General features: G+C 40.6%; 2 protein-coding genes across 3 annotated transcripts in view; one reads left to right on the top strand and one right to left on the bottom strand.

Annotated features, from left to right (window-relative positions):
- The window catches only part of CFAP46 (cilia and flagella associated protein 46), a 99,225-nt gene extending 83,261 nt beyond the window's left edge, over positions 1–15,964 (top strand). The window contains exons 57-58 of one of the 2 annotated variants that reach the window (XM_055719865.1): positions 3,102–3,174; positions 5,122–15,962. In XM_055719865.1, coding sequence (XP_055575840.1) covers positions 3,102–3,129 — 28 coding nt within the window. In that variant the 3' untranslated portion in view covers positions 3,130–3,174; positions 5,122–15,962. Of the gene's footprint in view, positions 1–3,101 lie in introns of both variants that reach the window. The other variant, XM_055719864.1, reaches the window with a different exon arrangement.
- A 15-nt stretch (positions 15,965–15,979) lies between these two features.
- On the bottom strand, positions 15,980–27,311 carry LOC102054790 (opsin-VA-like). Its single transcript, XM_027805064.2, has 5 exons — positions 26,951–27,311; positions 25,195–25,405; positions 24,485–24,598; positions 19,194–19,437; positions 15,980–18,069 (listed from the first exon to the last, which is right to left on the bottom strand). The coding sequence occupies exons 1-5, from the start codon at positions 27,309–27,311 to the stop codon at positions 17,848–17,850; spliced, it is 1,152 nt and encodes a 383-aa protein (XP_027660865.1). The 3' UTR covers positions 15,980–17,847.
- Positions 27,312–27,412: the final 101 nt, after the last annotated feature.

Raw genomic sequence — 27,412 nt, 5'->3', positions numbered from 1 at the left:
GAAAACCATGTCAGATTTCAAACAGACTGTGCAAAAGTTTGGGTAAACATCATCTGTGTTGAAGTCAAGGTTCAAAGTAAAACAAGAAAAAAACCAACAGAAAGTGAAGTGCTGTCATAGCAGATTATCTGGTCTAACAATAGCAAGCTTTCTCCCCGAAGAGTGAGTTGACACATGGTGGCAATGAAAGCAAAAGAAATGTTGTGTGCAGCACAGAAGGAGCAAAGAGAGCTATGTTTATCATGTAGTGGCCTGACATATGAGACCCTGAAGAGGAATCTTGACTTCAGATTGTTTGGAGAATTAAATAATAGCATAGTTAGACATACTGAAGGTCTTCATTCTTTAACATTGAATATGAAATGAGTTAACCAAAATCTCTAGCTGCAGATACAGAAATGGAATTAAGACTGTTGATTTCATGTAAGGTTTTGTATAGAAAGAGTACTCCCTAGTAACTGCACTAGAAATAGTCATGATGAAATGCTGATGTGATTATTTTAAACGATTCATTAAATACACACAAATAGCAAATTCAAAAAGGTAAGGCCTAGTATTAATGTTGTATAAGTAGAATTGCAGAATTATTGAGTGGTTTCAGTTGGAAGGGACCTTGAAGACCACCCAGTCCCACCCCCCTGCCCTGGGCAGGGCCCCCTCCCCCCAGTCCAGGCTGCTCCCAGCCCCATCCAGCCTGGCCTTGAGCACTGCCAGGGATGGGGCACCCACAGCTGCTCTGGGCAGCCTGGGCCAGCTCCTCGCCGCCCTCACGGGGAACAATTTCTGCCTCACATCTCATCTACATCTCCCCTCTCTCAGTTTAAAACTGTTGCCCCTTGTTCTGTCACTACCGACCTTTGTAAAAGTCTGTCTTTCTTGCAAGACCCCTTTCTGTATTGAATGGTTGCAATTAGATCTCCTTGCACAGGGGAGATGTTCCAGCCCTTGGACCGTTTCCTTGGCCCTCCTCTGGACATATCTTTCTTGTACTGGGGACCCCTGAACTGGATGCGGTAATCCAGCCGGGGTCTCACAAAGGAAGAAATTATTTTTATTCTATTAAGCAAGTAACTTTTTATTAAATAAAAAGCCAGTTTTAAATTAGGATTATTAAAAAATATTTTTCGACTTTTTGGAGGAATATTCTAGAGAATGCTGTCCATTTATTTGCGTATGAGCTCTTAATTTTAAGATATTATATATTGTTAAGCAACTTGGAGGAAAAAATCCACCTAACTAATGACCAAGGAATAAATTACAGTACATACAGCTTAGGACATATGAGCTCTCTACTAGAAAGACATTGGCACAAGCCCAAACAACAAGAATAAAAGCTTCTGAAAATATTTCATCTACGTGGCACCACATCGTTCCCTTGCACTGTTCCCATTCATAGAAGAAATATTAAACAGTTAGTGCTATTCCATGTATCAACGTCTTTAAAATAACTTTCTGAATTATGTCTCAGCAACATAACAAATCACATTATCAATTAGCTTTTATAACAGAAATGACATTTCATAATATATTTGAGCATGAAAAGAATTGGTCAGCTAAAATTTATGTAATCTAAAAAAGGTGAGGAGAAAAAAATCATGGTGAATTTATTGATAATATTCTAGGACAAGAACATCATTTGGATAGTAGGTAGCTGCCCAAGGAAAGTGTAGTTCTAAGTGGTCTGCAGGGGAGAACTGCAGCAGGTTTGCTACAAAATGATACAAAAAACCAACAAAAAAAGAGAAGCTCTGTCATTAATCCCTAGGGTAACTGCCCTGAAATTAAACTGCCATAAGCAGTCGTTCAGGATTTCTCATCACATATGTTACTTTCTCCAAAGCTAGGAGAGCTGGTCTCAGTAAGTCTGTCTCCCTTGCTTGCAAAGGGATGTGGTAGAGCAGATGCCAAATCTTAGGAGCTGATGGCTGTGGGTATTTGTACAGAGGGAAATTAGAGCAGATTTGAGATGGTTGTAAAGATAATTCCCATGTCTATTTAAGCCCATTTGTCTGAGTTTGAACACTAATTTAATGGCTTTACAACCTGCTAAGCCTTCTTAAACTCTGCTTTTGCACACTGCATGACCTGAAAGCTATCCAAGAGTAAGATGTCAGATGGGAGCCAAGCATCCTATATGAATATAAATCCCTTCCTCTATATATTGTGGATGGAAGACCAGCTCAATGGCTGTAAAGCCATGAGGAACAGCTTTTTGTGGGTATTAATTCATGCCTCCAACTGAATTGTCTTTATATAGATACAATAATATGCATGGATTTTAAGAATGTAAAGTTAAAACTGAAGGTATGTGTATGTGCCCTGAAACATTTACCAGTCTGTGGAAGACAGTCATTGCTCATATAATGAGTAGGTATTTGCCAGTGAGAGCAGAACATGGGTGGTCTGTCATGAACCTAGTAGGTACCATTTTCAAAAGCAGTAGTCACAAAAGTCTTCATTTACGTATAAAAAGAGAGTAAACAAATTTAATAAATTGCAGCTTTCCAGAGGGTTGCCTAAGACTTATGGTACCAAAAATAATTTTAGATCATCCTAATCTTACAAAAATGCAGTATGATATGTTCACAACATTTCTGGTATGTAAAATATCAATTACAATATTCCCTGAATCTTGCTATTATTATATATATGTAGATATTTAAAGATAATTAAGTGCTGTAATCACAGTAGTACATCTACCATAGAATGTATTCTTCCACTGTCAAGGGAGTATATGTACAGTAAGCCAGGGTTAAGTTCAGTACCATTGAGGCCTACAAAATGGAAGACCCCTTTCAGAAGTAAAGGCCTATATCCTCAGCTAAGAAGATACAAGAACTTAAAAGGGAAATAATCTTCAGCAGTCATAATCTTCAACCTTAATGCTTTGAGTCACCATCAGCAAAGGAAGGTGTTGTTAATAGAAATTGTACATAGTTGACTAGCTTTCTGAAAATTTTCAAACATGACATGCCCCTGTTTTCTTAGCTGTTCAGTTTGGTGGCAGTGTCCATTACTATGGGAAATATTTAGAGAAATATTCCTTTATTACTGAATTACGACTATGATTTATTTTTCCTCTATTTCATATAATGCTCCAGCCTGACAGGTGATGGCAGAAGAAGGTGAGAACTGGCAAGATGAAACTGAAAGTGAGATCAGCACTGAGTTCTGGTAGTACATTCTTTCCTATAACCAAATGTTGGTGACCTCTCACTTTTCCTGATGGGTCTCATGCTTGACATTTACCATTTGGAATTGTTAGGTGAAACTAGATGTCCACAAAGATGAACAGCTTTTGCAGAAATCTCCAGCAGGGCTGCACTAATTAGGAATTGGTGTTTATTTTCTGAACATACATGTGCAAATATTTTCTATAATTCCTGTATTTCCCTCTAGCCTTTTCGATGACTTAATTTTTTTAAAGGCAGTAAAGTTACTGTCACAAGACAAGTTTCTTCCCAGAATGGATGGTTCAGACTTCTGTTCTTTATGGGCCTACTGTACCCATATTCAACAATTCAATGATTCGAGAGGTGATGTAACAACTTTTCCATGCTACTGGTGCACTGAAATAAACTAAAGATAAGGACACTGAAGTTAACTAAAACAGGTCCATCAATGTCTAAAATTCTTTTTAATTTTGGGTGGTTTTTTTTCTTATTTGCACAAGTATGTCAATAGTAGCTACACTGCAGTGAGAGCTGCAGCAAAAAAACCCACCCCAAACTGGGTTTTTACAAAGTGCAACTAATAATTTTCCTGGACAGTCATAAGCTGTACTGACTTACTTATGAAAATATTTCATACTATGGGTGTTCTACTCTCTGACTGGGTACCGGGTACTAGATCTTACTAATCATATCACAGTGACAGTGTCCACAATGCTTTTCTCTGTCTTCTTCTTCTGGTTAATGCCAACATTTTAAGAGATGGATCCCTGCTCACAGTTTGTCTTGATTAGCACAATGAAGGCATGATCACCGTCAGTAAGGGGAAATGGTTTCATACTGTAGGCCAGAAGTGTTCGTTTGGAGAACTGCTATGGATGGCATGGAGAACAAGCTCGGAAGTATAAAGTGAACTTGGTGAGAGAACAGTGACAATGGCAGCTGTAATCTGCCATATCCTGGAAGAGGAGTGTGCAGGGAAAAAGTTTGTGATGAAAACATTTAGTCTGTTCAGAGGAGACATCTTGACTGTTCTACTATTCTACTATTAATGAGCTTGTCTACTGAAGTTCTCAGCATTCTTGGAGCAGCCAGAACAGTCTGTTCTTCTACTGATGTGACAGGTACTTATTAATGACCTGTCAATACACTGTCAGAGAATTAACTAAGAGTTTCTATTGGAAGAAGAGAATGGGTTTCCAAAAATACGTGCAGTTCAGTCATGTCTTCAGAACTTATCTGGACTTGTAACTCTTGAACTAGCTTACAGAATATATGATAAGAATGATGTATGCTGCAGCTGAGGTGTGTAGATGGCTATCTGTCATCATCTGGTCAATCCTGATAGTGAGGTAGCAGCTAAATTGGAGATAGCAATAAGCATGATACTGGCATAGTATTTAATAGAGGAAAAACTATTCCACTACATGGTCACTGATCAGGACCCCAATGTCCCTTAGAAGTCATAAGAAATATCTAAACATACTGTCTTCATTATTGACTAATAATTCATAAAAGGCTAAAAGAAAATACCTTGGCTCTTGTAGGAGCTCTCACCTACCAAATCAGTGATACTCACATTTAGGAAATGTGATGACTCAGTTCAGAAAGGATTTGGCGAGAACAGTTCCATCTTTTCCATGCAGTTATCCCTGTCCAGCACAGTAATGCTTCCCAAATTCCCAGCACTGGACAGCTTTCATCACTACCGGAGGTAGAGTGCCATGAAATGATTTTTCAAGAAAGCAAGTAGATTCCTGCATTAGTGCATCGGTCACAATGTGTAAGAAATGTAAACTGGTACTCTCATTGTCATGTATAGCAACCACTACTTTTATGTCTTGCAAAAGTAAATGGAAGTGTTTTCTCTTGTCATTTTGCTTTAGCTAAGTAATTTTGAGTCTTGCTATTGTATTGTATGACACATTTTTGTCTGATGTCTGTCCTCTAGCTATTCCTGCTGGTGAGCTTCTCCCTGGAACCCAGAAATGTCAGATCAAGGCTCAGTTTCTATTTCTCAGTCTACGCAGTGTGTAATCTCCCCTGTTGCCAACACCTGAACATATAAGCCTTGGATGTTCACGACCCTACTGCAGTTGCAGGTACTCAGACTTCTTATCCTACTCACTAGCTAATGGAATGGAAAGTTTTAAGAGAAAACTTAAAACTTTCATATGAATGAAGTTCTTACTTGCTTACTAGTAAATGGAATTTTACTCATGTTCACACATGCCCACTCAGAACAGAGAGCACACCCACACAGAATACAGTTAGAAGTAGATTAATGAGAAGATAGAATAGATTGTGGGGATCAAGTGCCAGTCTCAGACAACATACTGACTAGCAGCCTGTTTACATGCAACTGACCCCCTCTAGCCCCTTTCCTCTCTATTTCCCTGCACCTGATAAATCTAGAGCCCTTCTTTTGCCCAGCTTTGGTTGTTCCTCTAAGCATCCCATGAGTCTTATCAATTCCCATAAACACCTTAAAACATCTCGTACTAGATTTTAGAACTCTCCAACTGCTTTTCCCTTGCATTCAATATTCTGCTGTAGGCAATGACCCCCTTCAGTCTCCAAGGCATACAGGAAGGGAGTTTCTCTCCTTGACCCATCTTGATGAGTTTCATCCCAGGGCAACCGGCTGACAGTCCTCCTTTGATAGCCCCAAGTGTAACAACCTGCTTGACTCCTCACACTGATCAGGTTACTAGAGTTCCTTTTGTGTTATTGTTCATCAGATCCTCACTGGGCCTTTTTGTTTATAATGATGAGCCTGTAAACTTACACTCTAAACATCACAGGTGCATTCTTTCTCCACTCAGCTGCTCCAGACGAGCTCAGATGGATAAAGATTTGCTGGGGTAGGTAGAGTGGGAACAGACTTCTTCAGCTGAGGAAGACCATACCATGGAGATACACTGTCAGTATTTTGCCTGTTGTGTGTCTGTTCTAGCAAAATGTGAACAACTTAACCATGTTCTTAATTTTTATCATATATGGAACAGAGACCGGTTTTGGCTTTTAAGTTTTAATGGCATCACTTTAGTGGCCACATGTAGTCTGTGTGGATGATGCTGAATCTGCAGCAGGAAAGTCAGAAATTAACCATGAAAGAACCTATGTAAATATCTGTGGAGATTTGGAGTAAGAGGTATCTATAATACACTTTATAGCTTTTTACAAAACAGATAATGACTGAGTGAAGACCAGAAAGTTCCAGGGGAGTAGGACAGCATTCCTGGACCAAGGATATAAATCTTGTTAACGAGAAACTGGCAAGATAAAGAGGTGCTCTGGTGTCCTCAGATGACATATGACCATAAATGGATAAAAAGAGTAGTGGTACTACTCCCCAGACCACCACTGAAGACTCTCTGAGACCCCCATGCAAGCGTAAAAAACTTCTGCTGGCTCAGCAGTTCCCACTCAGGCACAGAAAACTCGGTTAGCTCAGCACAATAAATACATATTAGATAGGTGGAATTATTGGATTAGTTAGGTGGAGCTTTGTAACTTTTGTGTATAAAGATTTGATGAAGGATCCTAGTAGGTGTGCTTGATTTGTGTAAATACACTGAGCACCCTGTGCAGAATAAAACATCTCCACTCTAAACATACTTTGAGTGTGTTTCGAGTGTTCTCTTGCAAACAGGCAACATGGACACCAGATGGTTGAGAGGTATTTCACCTGTAAGGACTTGTACCTTCCTGTGTGTTCAGTGACAGGGCTGCACATGCAACTAGGTGCACACATTATACATGCAGATAAAGGCAAGTCCACTGTCTTGCCGTCTTCCAAAACAGCATGGAAGCCAACACTGAGGCATTTGTATCTCTATGAAGTATTTATACACTGATGGCTTTCTTGACACAAAAGAATATGTTATATTTTCAGGTCCAGGCAGAGACAGAACTTAAGCAGTGCTATTCCCATAAGTGACAGAGATCTTCATTTTGCTCTTTTGGTATAGTCACAATGGAGCAGTGTCAATGTTTGTACCAGATACTGGCTTCTGTGCTGTTTTTATAGGTATTTTTCTTTCTCCTCCAACAGAGTCCATTAGTATTTGTCCTGAATGACATTGACTTTTATTCCATCTGAAAATACCTATTTAGCATTTTTTGGTTATTAGTATTGCAGGTACGGACATTGGAAACCTAAATGGTATGTATATTGAAATAAATTTGCACTGGAGTTCTACAAGCCTTTCTGCTTCTTCATCAGTGTGATTCAAGGGACATGGCCTACAGCTGTACTCAATCAAACAGGGCTATGTTCGCCAATATAATCTAATTGTTTGACATTTTTATAGCAATTCATTGAGACTAAAGAGAGATGACTACATTAATATCTGGATGCAGCTAGATAATAGCTGAGCTAAAACTGATGTGCCAAATTACTGAAAGGCTCTTAAATTCTCTTACAGATTTTAACTCTTTGTGACAAAGGAAAAAGGCTTCATTATAAATGTAATAAAGAGAAAGAATAGTACAATTTATAATACAAAGTATTTTAATAAAGAACGCTATCATAAATTTTCTAAGAATCTTCTCTTCACTAATCATTTACAAATTATATTTCTCAATAATTGAGATGGGAATTATTGTTAATGTTCATGACTGTTTTCTTGGATAATCGTTTTCACTGAGGTCAAAATTAAACAGAAAAGGTTTTAGCTGATGGATATGTATTTTATTCCTCCAGCTAGCCTGTGAACAAACTTGTCTGCCCTGCATACATCTGCAGGAACAGTCAGGTTGGAATAGTGGTAGAGGAGTATGATGGAGACTGAAAGCATATGTAAATGCTGGACCTGCTTAGGCTGAGACAAATCATCTCATCTCACTGAAGGATCCCATCAAAACCCTCCCTCCTTTATAAGTGTATTTGTTATGAGAAAAGGTCTCCTCTGAGTGGTGTCACAGATTTGCAGGTAAGAGCAAGCTGAAGGAGACCATCAGGAGTGGTTTATTTTGGGGGTTTTGGTCTGAGCCTGGAGAAGAAGTGAATGGAAGAGAAAGCAGGAAAGAAAAAGTGGGAATTAATATTGCAGCTAAAGCCAGAAACATGCAGAAATGTGTTTATCAAACTTGGTTTGATTGCTAATTGCCTTTTTGCTTTCAGAGCCCTTGTCAATAGAGACTCAGTGTAGGCAAGGACAAGGTCTCATTATTCAAAAGTGGAAACTCTTGACATGTGATCAAGTGCATTTTTACCAAAAAACAAGGTAAAAATATCTGCAAAAGGAGCAACCTGATTATCATAAGATGCAAATAGATGAATTAGGGGTTAATTTCCATCTCCCCTACTTCAGAGCTATGCTGGAATAATGATGCTTATGATGAACTTTTGGTAGAGCTGGTCCTTAATAAGAATCTGCCCTTCTCCATGCCCTTTCACTTTCAGCGGGTAGTATCTCCTGTATCAGGGCTCTGCAGTTACATGTCATTTTAGGAGAACCAAAATCTGCATATTAAGATATATGTATCTTCAGAAAGCAGTAGTGACTCAATAGAGAAGCTGTGGTTTGTTGCCAGAGCAAAAACATGAAAACTTTTTAAAGTGCACCAGCACATCATTCAGTGGTCAAGCCCTTGCCTTCTTCCCTGCTGGCGGGTGGGGAGGTGAGTTTATCTTGTGGCTTTTTAAAATGTACCCTTCCTGTAGATTTGAGGCTATGGAAAATAGCCTGGATCATTTACTTTTAAACCTCAGCATTTTATCTCTTACTGAAATACTTGATTTTGAAAGCTGAACACCTGCCTGCTGATGGGAAGTAGTGAATTCCTTATTTTGCTTTGCTCGTGTAGGCAGCTTTTGCTTAACATATTAAACTGTTTTTATCTCAACCCACAAGTTGTTTTCCTCACTTCTGTTTCTCTCCCCTGCGTCTGGGGGGAGTGAGCAAGCAGCTGTGTGGGGCTGAGCTGCCGCCTGGGGTTAAGCCACACCACCATGCCAAAATTCTGCCAGGAACTTGGTTTTGTTTCTCAAGAATATACAGCCTTGAGAACAGAATTGTACTTTTTTTTTTTTTTTTTTTTTTTTTTACAAGGAAGGGCTGGCACAACTATAAATGCAGAGCACCTGTGGTGGGCCACTGCAGAAGACATTGTAACCGCGAGATTGGGATTTCAAGCAGAACCTAGGCAGAGTGTAACCACAGCCCTTGGCTGTAGAGGCCCCTTTGTTAGCACGGGTGACCTGCTCTATAACCTGAGCACATGCTGTGGTGTTAGTATACACTGCCCTTAACAATACCACCTGTATGTGGTGCTTGTAAGAGCTCATTTCTATGGAGATGTGTAAGAGTGTAACGCTCTCAGTGAATCTAGGTGAGCCTGCTAGAAAGTTCAGCGTTGTACAGGTATACTTGGAAGAGTACCATAAAGGTGTGACGAACAGCAAGGTTGGAACACCTCATCACGGATGGGTTGTCAGCAGCCGTGATCTGCAAGGAGGGTCTCATTCCATGCTGAAACAGCTGGGGTTCCCAGCTTCAGAAGGGTCCTAAGATCACTATTACCTTTTCCATAATTTCTGTTTTTCACTCAGTAAACCGTTTACCTCGCCTTGATTGTCAGTGCCTTTCAGACCAAAGGAACCGGCGTGACCATGACCATAACACAACAGTAGCTCTTACGGCAACCATAATTTATATTTTTAAAAAATGCTATTTCCATTATAAGCAAGCAAATTGATGGATTATTGCTGATGTTTTTAAGCAAAAACACAAAGTAATTATCCCCCAATGTCATGGAAGATTTATAGGAAGAGCAGTTATTTTGTCTAGGTTGACATCATTAAAATGTAATAAACGAACACGAAGCAGAAGAATGGTGTAGTGTTAGGTTGCTAATTTTGCAAACTGTACATAATGCTATAAAACATTTTTTAGAAAAGAGATGTGATTTCTAGGCATACTTTTGCTAGCAGAACAAAACTTCAAGGGCACAAGGCTGTTGGTCGACGATCAAGTGTGAGCACATTGACTTTGGCAGCATTCACACCTTTTAGTCATGAAATCTTACGATCTTTAACACCGTTCATTGCATAACCTACTTTTTGTATACAGTAAAATATTCATGCTATGCTCTTACCACATAATGCAAGAGTTCTCTCTTAAGTCACTGTGTGTAACTCAAATAAAAAGAGCCCACCTCCCACCCCTTTTTTTACTTGTAGTTCTGAAAGCTTTTGAATTGTTTTACATTGAAAGGCTTAACAACCAACTTCGGGGAACTCTATAAGACTGTCTCAGGGCTAATATTGTTTGGTTGGACTACTACCAATGCATCAGGTTGTTCACATGTTTTAAAAAGTGCCCTCTGAGTTATCCTCCTCCTGAAAAGCACTACTGAAGATGTTTTACATGAAAACTCACGCTGATTCTATTATTCCTTGTTTATATCAGAAAGGGGAACCTCTCATAGAGACAGCTTCTCACTAGAGACAGGGAATGTTAATGCTGAAGAATTGGTAAACATTTATAAAAAAAATTTGTCCATACATGCAGAAGATAAGAACCAATGCCTTGTTCAAGAAGATGGCTTTGCCCATGGTTATGAGAGTACTCATGTTAATAACCCCCAAAAAATCTGGCCCTTAACAGAAAATACTTGTGAGGACCTGAAAAATGGACAATCAGAAATACTGCTGACACCCTGTGTTTTATGTGAATGATTGATTAATTGTTGTTCAACATAGGCTTTGCTTTATTGAAAGAAAACATTTGTGATGCCTCTGTGGTCCTATTAAGACTAATTAATTCCTTCTCCAAATGAAATGAAGACTAATTAGACTGTAATATTGATTTCCTATTTGTCCAGAACCACTAATTTTCATATCACCCTGTTGCAGCTTACATTTTTATGTCTGTGCTTGCTGCATGTCAGAGTGTTTATCTAATAGAGTGGCAAAATGATACAAGACAACCATAAATGTAATCCATTAAAGTGTGCTGGAGGGGCTGGTGCTAAAGGAGTACAGTTCCGATCTTGACAGTGGTAGTTGGGCCCTGGGCTACACGTGGAATGAGACAGGAACTGTTTCTCCATAAAGAATCAAGAAAGAACTTCACATTAGGAGCACAGGTTTAGATGATGAACCCTTGTGTGTCACTTAGATCCTGCTCGGGTGTTTTTCAGTATATTTACTTAAATTATGAACTTCACTGTTGTAAATAAACTACTGATACCTTCATGCTGTTCCTAATATACTATGAAGAAAAGCTTGCTTACGCCTATTTCTTTCATATGCTTTCTTTACCTCTTCAATTTATCCTGCTTCTCTGCTTCATCCTTTTGACAATGCAAAAATGGTTCTCTCCAGAAAGCTGCTGGGTGCACTGCACTCAGCATCACCTTGTGTCTTTGACACTCGTGCAAGTCGGTGGCAAGTCATCTACCACATTCTACTTCTATGGCTCAGATTACACCCCCTCTCTCAGGCTTTCACATGTTTCAGCCTGATAAATTGCTTATCAGGAAATGCCTGTTAACATCTATAAACCTAGCTCTCCAGATTATGTTTCCCACTTGTTTTGTGGTACTAATTACATCCATCCTAACATCCCACACTGCATCTCAGACTGCTAAACATTGTTTTCCTTACAAGTCCTTGACCAGTCACTAAGGGCATGAGGCTTTCTCCGTAGCTCACCACCCTCTTAGTTAAATCCACTTTTTCCTGCATAACCTAAGCAAATGCCTCCACTCCTGTGGGTTCCTCTACTGTCCTCACTAACAGCATGCAAATCTGTTGGTAGTAGAAATAGCTTTTTATTTCTAATGTGTCTCTATCCTTCCCAGTCCTGTGTTTTATCCAGCCTTTGTTTCTGAATGTGTCATAATTATTTTCAAAATTGTGTGTCCGAAACTGTATGATAACCTCTAAGATTTGCACAGCTGCAGCTGCTGCTTTCTTCCTCCCACAAGCCTGTTAACAACAATGAAAAAACTGTCTCCTCTGACCTGGGGAACCATCTTTGTTTCACTTTGGCACAAATATTCTGGCCATGGCTGAAATTATTATTATTGTTGTTATTATTGTTATTATTACTATTATTATTATATCTAATCTTGTTTTTTCCTCTGGCCACTACTACTGTGTTGCCTTATCTTATGTAACCATGCAGTCTATTATATTTTAGTCATACTCCTTTGACATCCACACTACCTATTGCAGTGCATGCAAGAGTCTCTATAATTCTGTCCTAACTGCTCCTCATTTGTTGTTACCCCTGTCGCTGAGTGCAAGTGTAACCATCTTTAACACAATTTAATTTGCTTTTTTAGAATTATCTGCCATCATCTTCAGTGCCATTTTGGATCCATACAATGCTTCTCTAAATTTGAGTTGACTGTGAAGCCTGTGAACACTTTTTATCTTCTGTATGTCTAAATACTACTGTCAGACCTGTTCTTAACGACCTGAATAACAGCAGAACAGTTGATTGCAATCCATAAGAAACTGGCTAAAATTGCTTTCATTTTGAAAACTGACACTTCGACAAAGACTTCTCTGTGAAAAGTATACTGCCACTGCTTTATGAGCCATCCAGAGAACAGCAACAATATGAAGCTTCTAATAATGTATAGGAAAACAGGATTTTTTCCCATGTTTTGATATTATCTTCCATACTTAGTAACCAAAAAGTACACAAAAGTGCTGCAGTTTCTAAAAAAAATTTAAATTTTTTTTTTCTAAAAGTCAATCCCCAAAAGTTATCTCAAAACTGTTTCCCATGAAAAAAACTTACATAACAATTGGTTTTGCACCAAAACCAAAATCATGTTTGAACTTTTGACTGTGAAGGTATTGGGGTGGCTGTTGCAGGGGTGCTGCAGGTAGATAGGCACTGTGGGCTCTTGCACCTGACTTGGGGAGAAAATCGTGCCTTCTCTTTCTAGTACTTGCTTATGACCAGGCAAAAGGAAACAGGGCTTAATGTCATGGCTTTTCAGTCTATTCCTGTATGTTCTTTCATTCTGAGGATTCCTGTTTTTTCCCTGTTGTGCTGCAGTTCTCCCTTTTCATCATAAAAGTGCCAAGGTTATTTGACTGCCCTGTAGCTGACAGGTAAGCACTGCCACGACACTCCTTTATGAATACTCTCCCCCATAATTTTTGAGCGCAGTCATTCGACACCTGATGTCAGACTATCCACCCCCCCATGCACAATGGTAGTGTGCCCCACGGCTAACCTCACACTGATACTAGTGTATTCAGTGGGTGTGTTTCCATTGTTGTTAGTTGAAGATGCTGTCTTTTACTATCTTTACAAACTGGTGTCCTTAATTAATTTACAGGTGCAAACCAACTTTTCCTTGGTGAAACAGTCTAAAAAGCTCACCGCTTCATCATAAGTGACTTACATTAAGGATGATAATAGCCAGTTATCAGATGGTGAATCTGATACTGACTTGCTATTTTCTAAGGTTTTCCATGCATTTTTACATTGTGTTTTTCTTTGCCATTACTTAAGGTTTGATGCTTTATTTTGTACTACAGAGCTATACTCTATATATCCTCACCTTCTCAGGAGATAAAGTAATTGTTTCTTTTAATTAAATACTAACACTTCTGCCAATTCTTCATGATTTAATACATCCAGCACCATTAACATGTGATTAACCTAGGTCAACATATTCTTCAAAGAGAAATTCTGAGTCTTCAATGCAAGAATTTTTGCCTTCAAGTCATACCTTACTGTTTTAACAGACTGATGAGCACAAAAATATGCATACAAATAATAACTGAATACCTTACCTTACCTTACTGCATCACAGTATTTCCAAAACATTTTAAAGAGGCATGTACATCTATTCACTTTTCTGTTCTAGATCACAAAGGATTAATGGTAAAGGGTATGGATCATGAAAGGATGTGGCTATCAGAATGAAGTTCATAATCTGGGTTTAAGATCAAGCACTGCAAAAGTTCAAGCCCAGTGAGGCCAGAATTATACTGTAAAAGACAATCACCTCATGAAATTTTGTGAGATTAATACAAAGACCATGGATGTCTTACACATTCTCACATGTGCAGCTTATTTGTAAAGTCCCCTCTTTGGATCTTAACATTTCAAATTTATACCAGGGCATTTGAATGTGAACAATCCTTTTACCCAGAAAAAATAAAAATTATAAAATTCTGATTAATTTTGAGTCCAGGATGAGTTAAGAAGAAAATTGCAGTGTATAAAAATTTCTTATTAAATATTAGGTTCTCGAAATGTTACAAATTACTTCTCTACATCTTGCAACTAAATTTCTCTAAGAAAGGGAATTGTCAAATAGCAACACAGCTTGACACCTCCAGGGTATGGGATGGTGGGGCCTGGATGGCATGGTCATGGCTACCCCTTGTGGGAAATGTTAAAAGGTACCCAACAACATGACATTCCTACAGCGCCCACTGGCTTGCACCATCAAAGGGAGCATGGTAGAGTTACCCAGACTGCCTAAATAAAGGGAGCCCCTGGATGCTCCCCAGGCATTACTTGTTCAGCAGCACCTTTGTCCTGATGCCTTGCCCTTTGCTGGAGACCACGTCCATGCCTTGTGGTGGCATGGCAGCAGCTATCACTGGGCAAGGAAAACTCACAATGACACAGATAACGCTTCTGAAGCAATGCTATAGGTACCCATCCTGTGCTCCCCATATCCTCATTCTCTCTAGCAAGTGACTCCAGTAGCTCAGTTGGATGACTTCATGTCAGTCCTGCCCTCCAGCCTTGCAGTCATCCTGCTTGGACTCCAACTGCAGGAGCTACCCTGCACTTCATGTGTGCTTCACCCCTTTCATGGTCAACTGTTGCTTCCTAACTTTTATTCTGCAAAGGACATGTAGAAAAGGTCCGAAGAGCTATGTCATGCTTTTATAAGATGCAAACCAAAGACCATGACTGGGGCCCTTTGCACTCATCGCTCTCTTATGAGAGCAATGGGGAGTTGGGTAAAGGGGAAAAAGAGCAGGGCCAAAGAAACGACCACTTGGAGTGTTAAAGGAAAGCTTTACAGAAATGCGCTTGATGAAGGGATCACATTTTACCTATGCCCTTACAAAGGGTCTATTAAAAGCAAGATTGTATTTGATGAAAAAAATACATCATCAGTAATTACCTAAAGCAGGTACGCATAGTTACCTGTTCTAACATGTTTGTCTTGGATGTCTGATGATACACTGTTGCCTCCCCCTGCCAAGCTCCACTTTGCTTTAGAGGCGAGGTTTGCAGATGGCTGGACCCCCTCCCCAAACACATCGCCATGAGAAGGCTGGTGATGGGAAGGAGGAATGAAGAGCTCACGCTTTCTCCCACATGTTACTGTCATTGTTGCTTCAATGTTTAGACTGCCTTCACAGACCTACAGCAAAACACGCCAGAAAGCCAGGGCTGTGCAGAAATAGGGGGGCTGCACTACCTGTACATCCATCAGTGTGCATGCTGCACAGGGACACAAGCAGGAACTGGCCAAGCAGTCCATGTGGTCATGCCAAGAGCAGGACCATGCTGACCATGCCTGTCCCTCCACCCATGGCAGGGACCTGCCACTTTTGTCTTCTCTTGAGCATAAGAAATATAAAGAAATCAGCCTCTGCAAGATACCAGGGTTTCAGGCTATGTTTTGTCCTGGGTTTCTGCATTACCTTTCCCCGATCCACCAATATCCCCACCTACTGCAGGAATGGTTTTTGACTTCCAGCTCAGCAAGGTACTGCCCTGGGATGAGGTTTGATCCCAGATATCCTGTCATCACTTTTCAGGGCAATATAGTTTTTCAAACTGTAACTTTACAAAATAAAAAGAGAAGAAAAATCTGGTACAAAGTGTCTTTTATTCTGTGTAAAGAAATTGTAATTTCTTGAAGTAAAACAGAACACTGGATGATTTGTTCCATATCACATTTCTGTTGCTAAGGCCTGTACAGGATGTAGCTAGTGTAGCTTTTCTATACCACTTTGGAGCAACATTTGTTTCGACTGACACTGTATTAACATCTTATCTAAAAATAATGGGTTTCCATAGTAAAGCATTTAACTATAGTCAGCTGTTGCCCTTTCTTCTAAAATGCATTCAGGTAAGTATAGATCTTATATAGGATTCAAAATCTGATATGCCAGGTCTTGGCGACATGTGATGTTCATCAGAGGCTATTTAAAACAGAAGTCTGTCTTTACTACACTCATGGCCTTGTTTGGTCTTACATGTGCATCAGTGACATTCTGCTAAAGCTAAGTATATTGCTGCACGTCATTGTGTGAATTAAAAATATGAGGTCGAATACAGCCACGGAATGCTGGCAATTTCTGTTCTTTTTCACTGTTTACAGGAAGTGTATTTATGTTGTACTCCTTGCTTCTGATATCAAAGACGTAACTACAAGTTAATGATTTACGCCAGGATCAGTAGCTCAAAAGTAATGACGATGTGACTTAGGCAGAAACAGGAATTTAAGGACTGAAGGGACAGAGGCACAACTGCTCCTCAAAGGAGAACAGCAGTGTAGTGCCACTGGCTGCTGCAAGTTGCCTACTGGGCTAGGATGTTGCTTATGCTTTCTGAAGAGGCATGGCCTAGCTCAGAAGTGAGAAAAGTAAAAATGTGCCAACAGAAATACAGACATCCAACATGCTCCAGCGTAAGGTGGCCCAGCACATACATAATACTTGTTTTCTCTACCCACTGATTTCTGAAAATTGTAATTGTTAAGAAACAGAAATAATAGCTGTCACTTGGAGCTACAAGGTCTCAAGAACATGATAGATCTTAGCTCTGCACAGTGCAGGCACATACGGGGAAAAACTTGTGTCCCACAAATCTCAGCTTCACAACTCTAAGCTGTGCTACTGGCCCTTTCTCCAGCATTCCTGCGCAGTTGTACTGTGCTCTGTAACTCCTCTTGTAAAGTTGAGTTAATAGAATAGCTCAGTTGGAAGAGACCTACAATGATCATCTCGTCCAGCTTAGTTTACTTCAAAAGTTCCCACAAGCACAGAAGATTATCTTGACAAAGAGGGAATGCAGACAGAGGACATGAACAGCCCTTGATAAGGCTTGTTTTAATAAAATAGTGCTTGAGAGTTTGGATGGCTTGTCCAAGCTGCTGGAGATTGTAGTTGTAGTGCCCCAGTGAGGTTCTCATCAAGGACAGACGTAAGACCAGCCTCTGGCCTTCTCTGCTTTTTTAGTAAAAATACCCAAACAAACCAAAAAAGTACTCAGAGCTGGTCCTCCCTGAACCTCCATTGGTTGAAATTGAGTCAGTTGTGTGCTATATACTATTTATTTGTTCATTAGCATTATTGAAGCCATGTGCCACTTCATGTTTTTGTCCAGCTGACCAAGGAGCTGTCATCAGCATAAAACTCTCCTATCCTTAATGTATTACATGCCAGTACAGCAACACTGGGCTCCCCTAATGTTATTTTCAAGAGCAAGCATGCTGTGGATTGGGAAGAGGAATGCAGTGGAGGAAGGGACTCACCTTATGGCCGGGTACTTGACTGCAAATGCAGAGCCAAGAAACTTGAACATGCACTCAGGAGCCTGGAATCGCAAAAGCTGGTGTCCACAGGAGCATGATGTCCCCCCTGACAATATTTTTTGCATTAAGTGATGGTAACAAGGAAATATGCTGTAGCACTGCATTAATGATCATATCTCCCACCCTACGTCGGACAGATTTTGTTTTCCGAAGCTGCCAAAGGAGCAAAAGATAGGCATTCATCTCCGTTTTTCCTCTTAGAAATGGTGCTGCATACTGCCATGGTGGACATCTCACTGCCTCTTTTGTCTTGGGTTAACATTGCTCTCTCTGAAGTCGGATTCATGTTGGACTCCACAGTTTCTATGGCACTGCAGCTGAACATTTGAATCAGGCACTTTCTGAACTAGAAAGTTGAAACAAAGTAGATCAATCAAAACACATAAGGAATTTTAAAATATCTCTATAAAGCAGTTTGCTAAAATTCTTGGAAATTATCTCCTGAGTCAGTTGGGAATATAAATAAACAGCCCCATAAAATATACTTGCTTGTGCCACCCTGAAGAACTCTAAAACTGAAAAATAATGACATTCTAAAAAGACCCAGACTAGTGGAAAATCTTATTCTAAAAAATTGTTTTGCTCTTCTGCTTGTTACCACATCTAATGGACATAATCGGTCATTTCTCCAGGCTCAAGAGTTGTTTTCATTTGTTAATACCCAGGTGTTCAAAGATGGTTTATTTCCATGCTGCTCATATCATGAGCAGGGTAAGACCAACATACAACTTGCATGCATTGCGAGATCAGGGTGCTTTCCATAGGATGTGAGACAAGCAATACCTCTCTGCAGGACTGAATAAATACATGTATTCATCACTTCTTATTCAACAGTCACTTTACTATTTTTCTTCTATTCACTTACATGCTTATACTCTGCTTGATGCCACCACTCTTAGTAGCTACACTCATGGCATAAATCTATTCAAGTTCATTGTCATGCCTGTTACCAGTGAATGCACATCACTCTGGTTCATCCCTTTGTCAATTCTTTTTCTCTGCATCCAGTCCTCTTCTCTCCCTCCAGACGAGGAAGCTCCCAGTCCCACAGGCACATGCAATGCTTGTACCCTCCCTGTACATACAACCACAGATACTGTGTTTCCCCGACACAAATTCGAGCTATTGAAAACTTCCACCCCACCTCAAAATCAACTTACTGCTGTTGCATTCCTAAAGAATTATAAAAATGTACTGGGACAGTCTTGAAAACAGACTTTTCATACAGAAAACTAACTGATGTTCACTAAGGGCTGATTTTCCTGTGTAGTATCTAAACCTAATAATTATTAACATTCATATGTTAATAATGCACGGAGGCTGACACTATCTTCCAGTAAGTAGATATACAGTGATTTATTTTTTTTTTAGTTAGTTAACTAACATGTTGGTAGGTAGAAATAATTCATTATAAAGCAAGACAAAATAACAAAACATGACTGTTAAAGACACTTTGAGAGCATACAGTACCTGTTTGTTCATAAAGACATAAATAATTGGATTATAAACAGTAGCTGTTTTGGAAAAGAAAGCTGGAATAGCTGCCAGACAAGGATCCAGCTCAATGTAGGGGTATGCAGTGACTAGGATAGAAAAGGCGGCGTACGGCATCCAGCAGATTAGAAAGGCAATGATCATAACAACAACCATTCTAGTCACTTGTCTTTCAGGTTTCCTGGTAGTTCCCAGCCTGCCTTGCGTATCTGACACCTTTAAAGAAAAGACAGAAGATTCTAGAAAACAAACAACAAGGCCTCCAACCAATGAATGTAGTGAGCAGGCTAACAATTTGCCATGTCAGAAGGAAAAACCTACTCTTCTTGAGTATGACAGCACATGAGGATGCTGCTCCTGAACCACAGGGTGTCAATGTTACTGCTGAGGGACATGAATTACTGTATACTGTCATTAATAAATTTTCCTTTGCTTAAGTACCTTTATATTTTTATCATCAAAGTGATATCAAAAAGCCATTACTAGGGCAATCTTTGTGTAGAAATCTAATTGCAGTCAGGCACAACTGCAGCCTGTAGAGATGCTCCCACCTAACTTTAGCCAAGTCATGAGGAGTGAAGTGATGGCAAAGATTTGCTGTCCAGCCCCATGAAAATTAATCTAGCTCAGGTAACTTCATGGGTTGCTGCCGCAGCCCACCCCAAGGCAGTGCAGAAATACCTTTAAATTCAATCTGTGAGAAAAGTAATCTTAATGATTTTAGTCAAATCAGAGACAAGATTTGGCCTCTCTTTAGCATGCCAAGTAACAGAACAGACCCTGACAGAATGACCGACTGGCAGTATCCCATAACAGTAAGTTGTCACTAAAAATATGAAACAGAAATTAGGGCTACTTTTTTGGGTGATACGACTTGCAATACGTTGGTAACTTCAATGGAAGCACCTCGTCTTACAGCAGCTTTGGATCTACACAAAGCCCAACAAAGCCAGACTTCTTGGCTTACAGGAAAGCTGACTAGAGAACATTTTGTCTGTACTGGTAGGAGCAGTATCCCCCTCTTCCCCTTTTCTGTTTTTTTTGTGAAATGCATTTGCTGCTGTTCTGACAAACCAGTTCATCCACAGCAAATAATAATGAACAGCATAATCCCATAACAGGCAAATATGAGAAGCAAATACACCTTTGAACCAGCCTTACAGCCAACCAGCTGTAATCTTAGCTACAAAACTGTCTTCTGTGCCAGAGGGCCCAAGTACAGCATTGTCTTTATGGCATCTTTTTACAAGCCTCAGCAGTCTCGTCTTGCAAATTCTCATTCAGGCCACTTCCAGGTGCTGGCATTAAGTCAAAGCTCTTGCCCTGGACCACAGACTTTTCTCCGTCAGAAGTTTGGAAAGACAGGCTCATGGCTGCTGCAGTCAGCACCAGCAGAGGGGCAATAACTCAGGTGAGGTGGCTGAGCTGTCCCTGTCCCCCACCAGCAGCGGGGCCCCAGCCCAACCCCAAGGCTTCACACCCAGCTGGTCTCCCCAGCTGCCTCTTCCTGGCGTACCTGAGCCCTGGCCAGCCTCCAGCCACCACATCCACAGGGTGTGAAAGGCTCTGGCTAGCCTCTGGAGAAGCTTTCAGCCAGCCCCCACTCTACGCCTGCCGTTACGGCTACCCACAGGAACTGCAACAGTTTAGCTGCAGGTATGGTCGTGACTTCATTACTGAAACAGAAGGCCATCTTGGTGAGTCATAAGCAGGGAGTGAGCCCGAATTCAAGCCCTTTCTGTTTCATGTAGCTGTTACAGACAACCAGGTGTGCAATATGGGGTGCAAAAGGCAGCATTCTGCTGCGGGTCTGCGACCTCCTTGCCAGGGGTGAAGCTTAGACCAGACTAAGCAACCAGCAGCATCCTGGAGAGTCTGTCAGGCTCTGTGGTGCTTTATGACCTTCACCAGAAGAGCATCTGTATCTACTGACACCAGAACTGAAGTGGGATTGGGGCATTCAGCAGGAATGCTCTCCCTCTTCCCTCACTGATCGTGCAAGCAGCTCAGACAGAGATGTTGGGACAGAGACTATGTGATGTCAAACAATGTCTTCCTGGGAAGCATCCTTGTTTTGGTTCTGATGACTTAGTGAAACAACACAGTTATGTATAATGTTAGCTTACGTGGGAAGTGACTAATGACATAATTCTGCATGGCTCTAGAAAAAACTAGTTCCAGGTCTTGCAATAGTACATGCTAATAAAGTAATAATTTTTGGTGTAATATGGCCTTTTAGCTTTCCACAGTAACATTAGAACTGAGTGGAGACATTTTCCCTAATAACCCTTGCATCGTACTGAGATAATTTAACACATTTAGCGTTTACAGAGATACAGAAACAGCTCCTGGGGAGGAAGGTGTCCTTACCTCTGTACAAAGTTGTAATTCATGTCATTTTTTAAACAAAAATAAACAATAATAACAATGAATTGTCATAATGCCTACAAGCTCTTAGGTATTAGGTGTTAGGTGCTGAGCAAAGCTAAGATATCCCCTGCCAATATATGACATTGCTATAGCATTTTTTCATATACACTGCATCTACATAGAGAGCAGCCCAGCCTCCCTTTCAGCAGAAGCACAGGCACCTTGAGGAAGGGACACAATCTCCAGGATTGTGCTTTTGACTGTGTCATGCTTGTCTCATATCAGCCTGGCCTTTCTCATGTATGGCTTTTCATGGATGGCAGTAAGTCCTTTCTCTTTAAGTCTGAGAACACAAAACTGATAAGGAACCATGTACTGATGCTTTATCTTGCAAACAAAGAAATACTGCCATAATAATTTATCTCCATTGTAAAAAATTGATTAGAGCTTTTCCTAAAGATTCATTTATTTCACTACTTCTGCAGTTGTAGTGAAAGCTACTATTGGCATTGTAAAGCTGGGGACACAGGGACTGAGGGACTAGCAGACTTCACTGAGACAAAACAATGCCACTCAGGACCAAGTCTGTCGTGTGGCAAACATGGGAGACAAAATCCAGGAAGAGGGTTGGTTGGGAACCTCAATACCCCAGTTCTGGTGCCTAGGTCTCTCTCTGTTCACCATAGTCAGATTTTTAAAAATTAGCTTAGTTGTGAGACATAGCCTTATGGCAATTCATTATATATTTACAGAATATATTGCAGGCAGTTGGCTTTTTCTACACCAGACTGTGCTTTAAGCTGTTTTAAATAACAGAGACCAACTCAGATGGTTACATCTCTGTAAAGGCCCACAAAAGCCAAAGGCAAGGACTGGCACAAGCCAGGTGGCTACAGCTAAATCATTTGTGATGAGGTGCTCAGAGGCCACCCCAGTGTCTGCTGGCTGTGCGGTCTGCGGAGTCACTGAGCTGCCAGGGGAGTGTGAAACACACAACTTACTGAAAAGTGTGATTTTTAAAAATAATATTGCTATTCTTTCTGGGAAATGGAGAGAGGAGTGAGAAAGGCAGCTTAGCAAGATCACACCAGGCTCCAGGCCAACGCTACAACCCACTGCATGGCACAAATCAGTCTTCTAGAAGGCATTCTGACTTGACACAAATGGCAAGATGGACCATTCACTGGCGTCTGCTGTGACTGAGGTGACATCTTCCTTCATTGCCTCCCTCGTTCCTCATCTCACTTGCTTTGTTTTGAAGTTGCAGCCTCTTAACGTGTCCCAGAGGGAGGAAATGACCCCTTTTGTGCACCTCCTGAAGCATCTGAGTAGCACATTAGCCACTGCTCTGGCAGGACCCATCGCAGTGCTGGGTGCTTGGCAAGTGGTCTCTTTTCCTCCCTGCTCTGGTGGGTTAACATCCCTCCCGTTCATGCCAGGCCACCCATGGGCTCTCCCTCCCAGGGACAGCCTCTGGAGGTGGCTCTTTCCCATCCCCACAGAGCAGGACCCATGACCTGACCACCAGTCCACAGGGAGGGACACCTGCCACCCACCGCATGTTCCCACACTGCGTGTACCCCAGGCAGGAGCGGAAGCCCCATGGGGTGGCTGTCCTCCTGCTCCCAAGCCAAGTGGCAGAGCTCTTTCCCTAAGGACCGCATCGCCGTCCCAGGCAGCAGTGAGAGGGCTGCAGCTGCAGCCAGGAGGTCTGGCCACCCTGCTCTCTCTCTTCATTTCATTTCATTTCCTCTGCAGGTAGGTTAGGACAGGGGGAAATAAAATACTAATAAAAGTTCTGGATATTCAGAATAACAGAATCATAGTTTTACAATTATTTTAGGAGAGTCTGAGTCATCAACAAGGATTTTCTTCAAGCAACTCCCTATCTTGTAATTCATGTCCCCCACTTGCACCAGCAGGCACCGTGCTGCCTCACCATGAGTGCCGTGAGCAGCAATGCACCTGTACTGCAATTTACATTCAAACTGGGAAACTTCTTGTGTTTCATGCTGAAACTAACTCCTCCCTAAATGCATCCTGGACAAAATCAAGAAAAATCCATTTAGGGGAATCACAACGTCACCTGAGGTACACATGTTTCAATATGTGTTTTCCAATGAGAAAATAAAATAATTTTTGCCTTTCCCTTCTACTGTGTAATGACACAGAATAAATAAAAGCATTTGAAGATTCCAAATACTTTAAAAACATCAGTAATCTAAAGAAATTTACTGAATTTATTACTGAAGCAATAAGACAAGGCAGCTTTGCAGTAAATAGAAATAACATTGTCCCAGAAAGGACTTTTCTTATTCTACTGAACTTCTTTTTCACTTTTTACAGTTTCTCTTTTGGTTCAGGTCAACACAATCATTAAATAAAATTCAAACGCATTTCTCAAGTCTTTTAAATGTTCCTGGTCAATCTAATATTTTATTTACCAAACAGCATTACATTATTTAAAAATGCTACATCTTATTCTGCATGTAAGTGTTACAGAGTATTGGCCAGAACTCTTAAAATTTACAAATACTATCATTTCAAGCTGAATTGTGATTTACCTGGTTTGAGCCTTAACAAACATCACTGAATTGAAGTACAACTGTAAATAAACTGATACTGGGTCATCACTCAGTTTCTTTAATTATGAGGCAGACATTCTTTAATTTGTATGATGTTTGGCTAATGAGATGCACTGATAAGTGATGCAAACTGCACACTTTAGGAAATAATTTCTAACCATAGCATGAATTTCTGTGTGTAAGGATGATAACTGACTGACTTTGTTGGTGGAAATTTGATCTGCTTATGTCTGATCTTTACAGAAAATGGAACACAAAATGCTCCAAATATTTCATACACACACATTTTAAGTTTGCTTATAAATGCTTCTTCTTACCTTTCGCAACAGTTTTCCATAGGATACCAAAATCACGAATAAAGGCACTATGAAACAGGTGGTGAAGAATGCAATAATGTATGTACGGTCAGTATAAGCTCCTGAGTACCTGTATAAAACAGAAAATACATTGTGTATGTATTACTAATATGTGTTCTTATTATTTTCTTGAAGTATTAATTTTGCTCTTCAGAGCTGCCACTAGTATTTTTGTCAACTGTTTTTTTTCAAAGTGCCCGTTTACAACTCTGGTCATACCACCAGAGCGAGCCCTGGGCCATCTCCCTGGCCATGGGCTAGGACAGGATCCTACGACCATAGGCACAGTATCATAGAACTGTGGGACAATTCAGGTGGGAGGGAACATGAAGTCCAACCTCCTGTTCAGAGTCGAGTCATCTATGGGCTCAGACCTGGTTGTCCAGTCTTCTGAAAGATGTGTCTCTTTGCCCTCTGAATCCTGACAAACAGCACAAGGTATAGATAGGATGTTATTTTCATTAGAGATGGAAGCTCCTTCCTTTAGAAATTCTTTTTTTAAAATCTGTTCTTGGCAAATTTTGCCCAGTTTTGTTACAGCTTTCTTCATATCCATTCTTGCAGAGATGCACATCATCTTTAAACCTTTCCTTTACATTCCTGCCCCTGAGATGCCCTGAGCTGCAAGTTTCATTTCTTTACCATACTCTGCAAGAGTGGCCTTACCAGTTAGGCTCACAAGTAGTTCCAATCTTACTGGTGGTGTAACTGCTCCAACCCATCGTTGGTGGAATGGTCCAAATGAAGGAAAAGGTCCACACAAAGGCAATACCTAGGGCTGCATGCTTCCCCCTTAAGCGCATATTTCCCAGTGGGCGGCAGATCACAATGTACCGCTCAAAAGCCAACAGAGCAAGAGACCAGAGAGCAACAATGCCTATAGTAAGAAAACACAGCATCAAAAATTGGGTAGATTCACTGAAAAGCGAACACCATCTCACATCACAGAATTATTTAGGTTGAAAAGTATCTCTGGAGGTCATCTAGTTCAACATCCCACCACCCCACCCCCCAAACACGGCCCATTCAATAGGTTGTCCAGGACCAAGTCCAGGCGGGTTTTGAGTATCTTCACAGACAGAGACTTCACAACCACTCTGGGCAGCCTGTTCCAGTGTTTGACCACCCACCACTTCAGGCACCTCTTCCATCAGCTCAAGTTATGAAAGGATAAGCAATCTATGTGCATTATTCCAGTGTCTATTAAAAGCACAAGATTTTCATATTTGTCTAGTTTGGCAGTCTACAGTACAATGACTACAAAACCAAGCAGGCAATCAGGCCATTTAACTGATGATGACTTCCTTTTTTTCGTTCAGTTCTACTCTGAAAAGCTGTAAATTTGCAAATTTTGTAAATGCAAAAATGTACCTTCCAAATCAACAAATTAAGATACATCTTCAAAACACTGTCTTTGCAAGAAATGTCATATTTCAGGCTGTCTTTAAACTACAGACAGCTGCCACAACAACAAATTATCAGTTTATTAGGCACATATCATGGGGTTAGCCAACAAAATCTTAAAGTAGCCTGATCCTTCTCCATGGGACATGGCTTACATGCCACAAACTGATTTAGTAGCATTGTCCCTCACTGACATTCCCTCTGCGTAGCTTAACCAGGCTGAGTGCAACGAGGGAGTCTTTTTCAGGCTGAGGTTCAGCAGTGTGTTTGATTTAGAGCAGTGACACGAGTTAGAAGGCTGTCTTTACTGTGCAGCTTCTGGAACAGGAAGAGGGAGGCAGGAATGAATGCCTATCTCAGGTAAGTAAACATCTCATTTTAAACTTATTTCCCATTTATTCTGCAGAGATATATTTACTCAGGGAACTCTGGTATGGATTTTCCCCTTTAGAGTACTTCTAATACTTCTTGTTTAGTTAGTAAAACAAAGCCAAGCCAAAGAATCACAAAAAAATGCAGGTGTGCGGAGTGCCTGTTACAGGTCACGGATCCCCAGAAGCACAGCAGGGTAACTAACACAGGATGTTTCTGTGTCCTGATATTTTCCACAGCTTAAGAGCAGCCACTCACTCTTTCTCTCTCTGTCTTACCTGTCCATATAGGCACACACCTCAATACAAACCTTGAGAATAGTTACACATAGTGATTTTTTTCCTGACACCGTTTTACCAAAAACTCCACAACGGTCTTATTCTATTAGCAAGCTTTTTCTCATTATATTAAACATATTTGATGATCAGCATACATGCAACAAGTCACTGATATATGGCAGAGATAGTGATATATGTTATTCACTCACACATGAGATCCACCACAGAATATATGTAACTGGGGAAAGAAGCAGTGAGCTCAAAGGCATGCAAAGTCAGAGACTTGGGAAGCTGCAAGATAGCTAGCAGAATACATCGAAGGAAGCTAAAGGAAAATAACATATCATTACAAATAAAATCAAGCTTACCAAAAAAAGTGACAGCAAATCCTTCCAGTACACAAGCCCAGTATCCCATATAAAAATAACCTTTTAGATTCGTTAAAAAGCTGATGGTGCCACCAGTCAGTGAGACCAGGAAATCAGCCACTGACAAATTTACTATAACATAATTGATAGGTTGTCTCAATTGCTTGAACTTAAAAGTTACCAGGATTACAGCCAGGTTCTCAACAAGCGACAGGCAGGTCACCACCACCATTACTGCTGCCAGAAGCCTGAAGTGCCAGGGCTGGACGGAGTCCAAGGGATGATGGAAGGGATTCCACCTGGCAGGACCAGAGGAACTGAACAACAGCGACTCATTTTCAGGTGCTCTGAATGCATCCATTGTTTATCTCTCACTAGCAAAAATAATACTGTATAATACTGGAGTCTCTCATCTGTAAATAATAGTCAGGATTAAAAGGACAAATCTGTTGTCTCCAACAG

The sequence above is a fragment of the Falco cherrug genome, chromosome 9 (assembly GCF_023634085.1).
Source record: "Falco cherrug isolate bFalChe1 chromosome 9, bFalChe1.pri, whole genome shotgun sequence".
Lineage (NCBI taxonomy): Eukaryota > Metazoa > Chordata > Aves > Falconiformes > Falconidae > Falco > Falco cherrug.
This window is presented reverse-complemented; position numbering and strand designations above follow the sequence as displayed.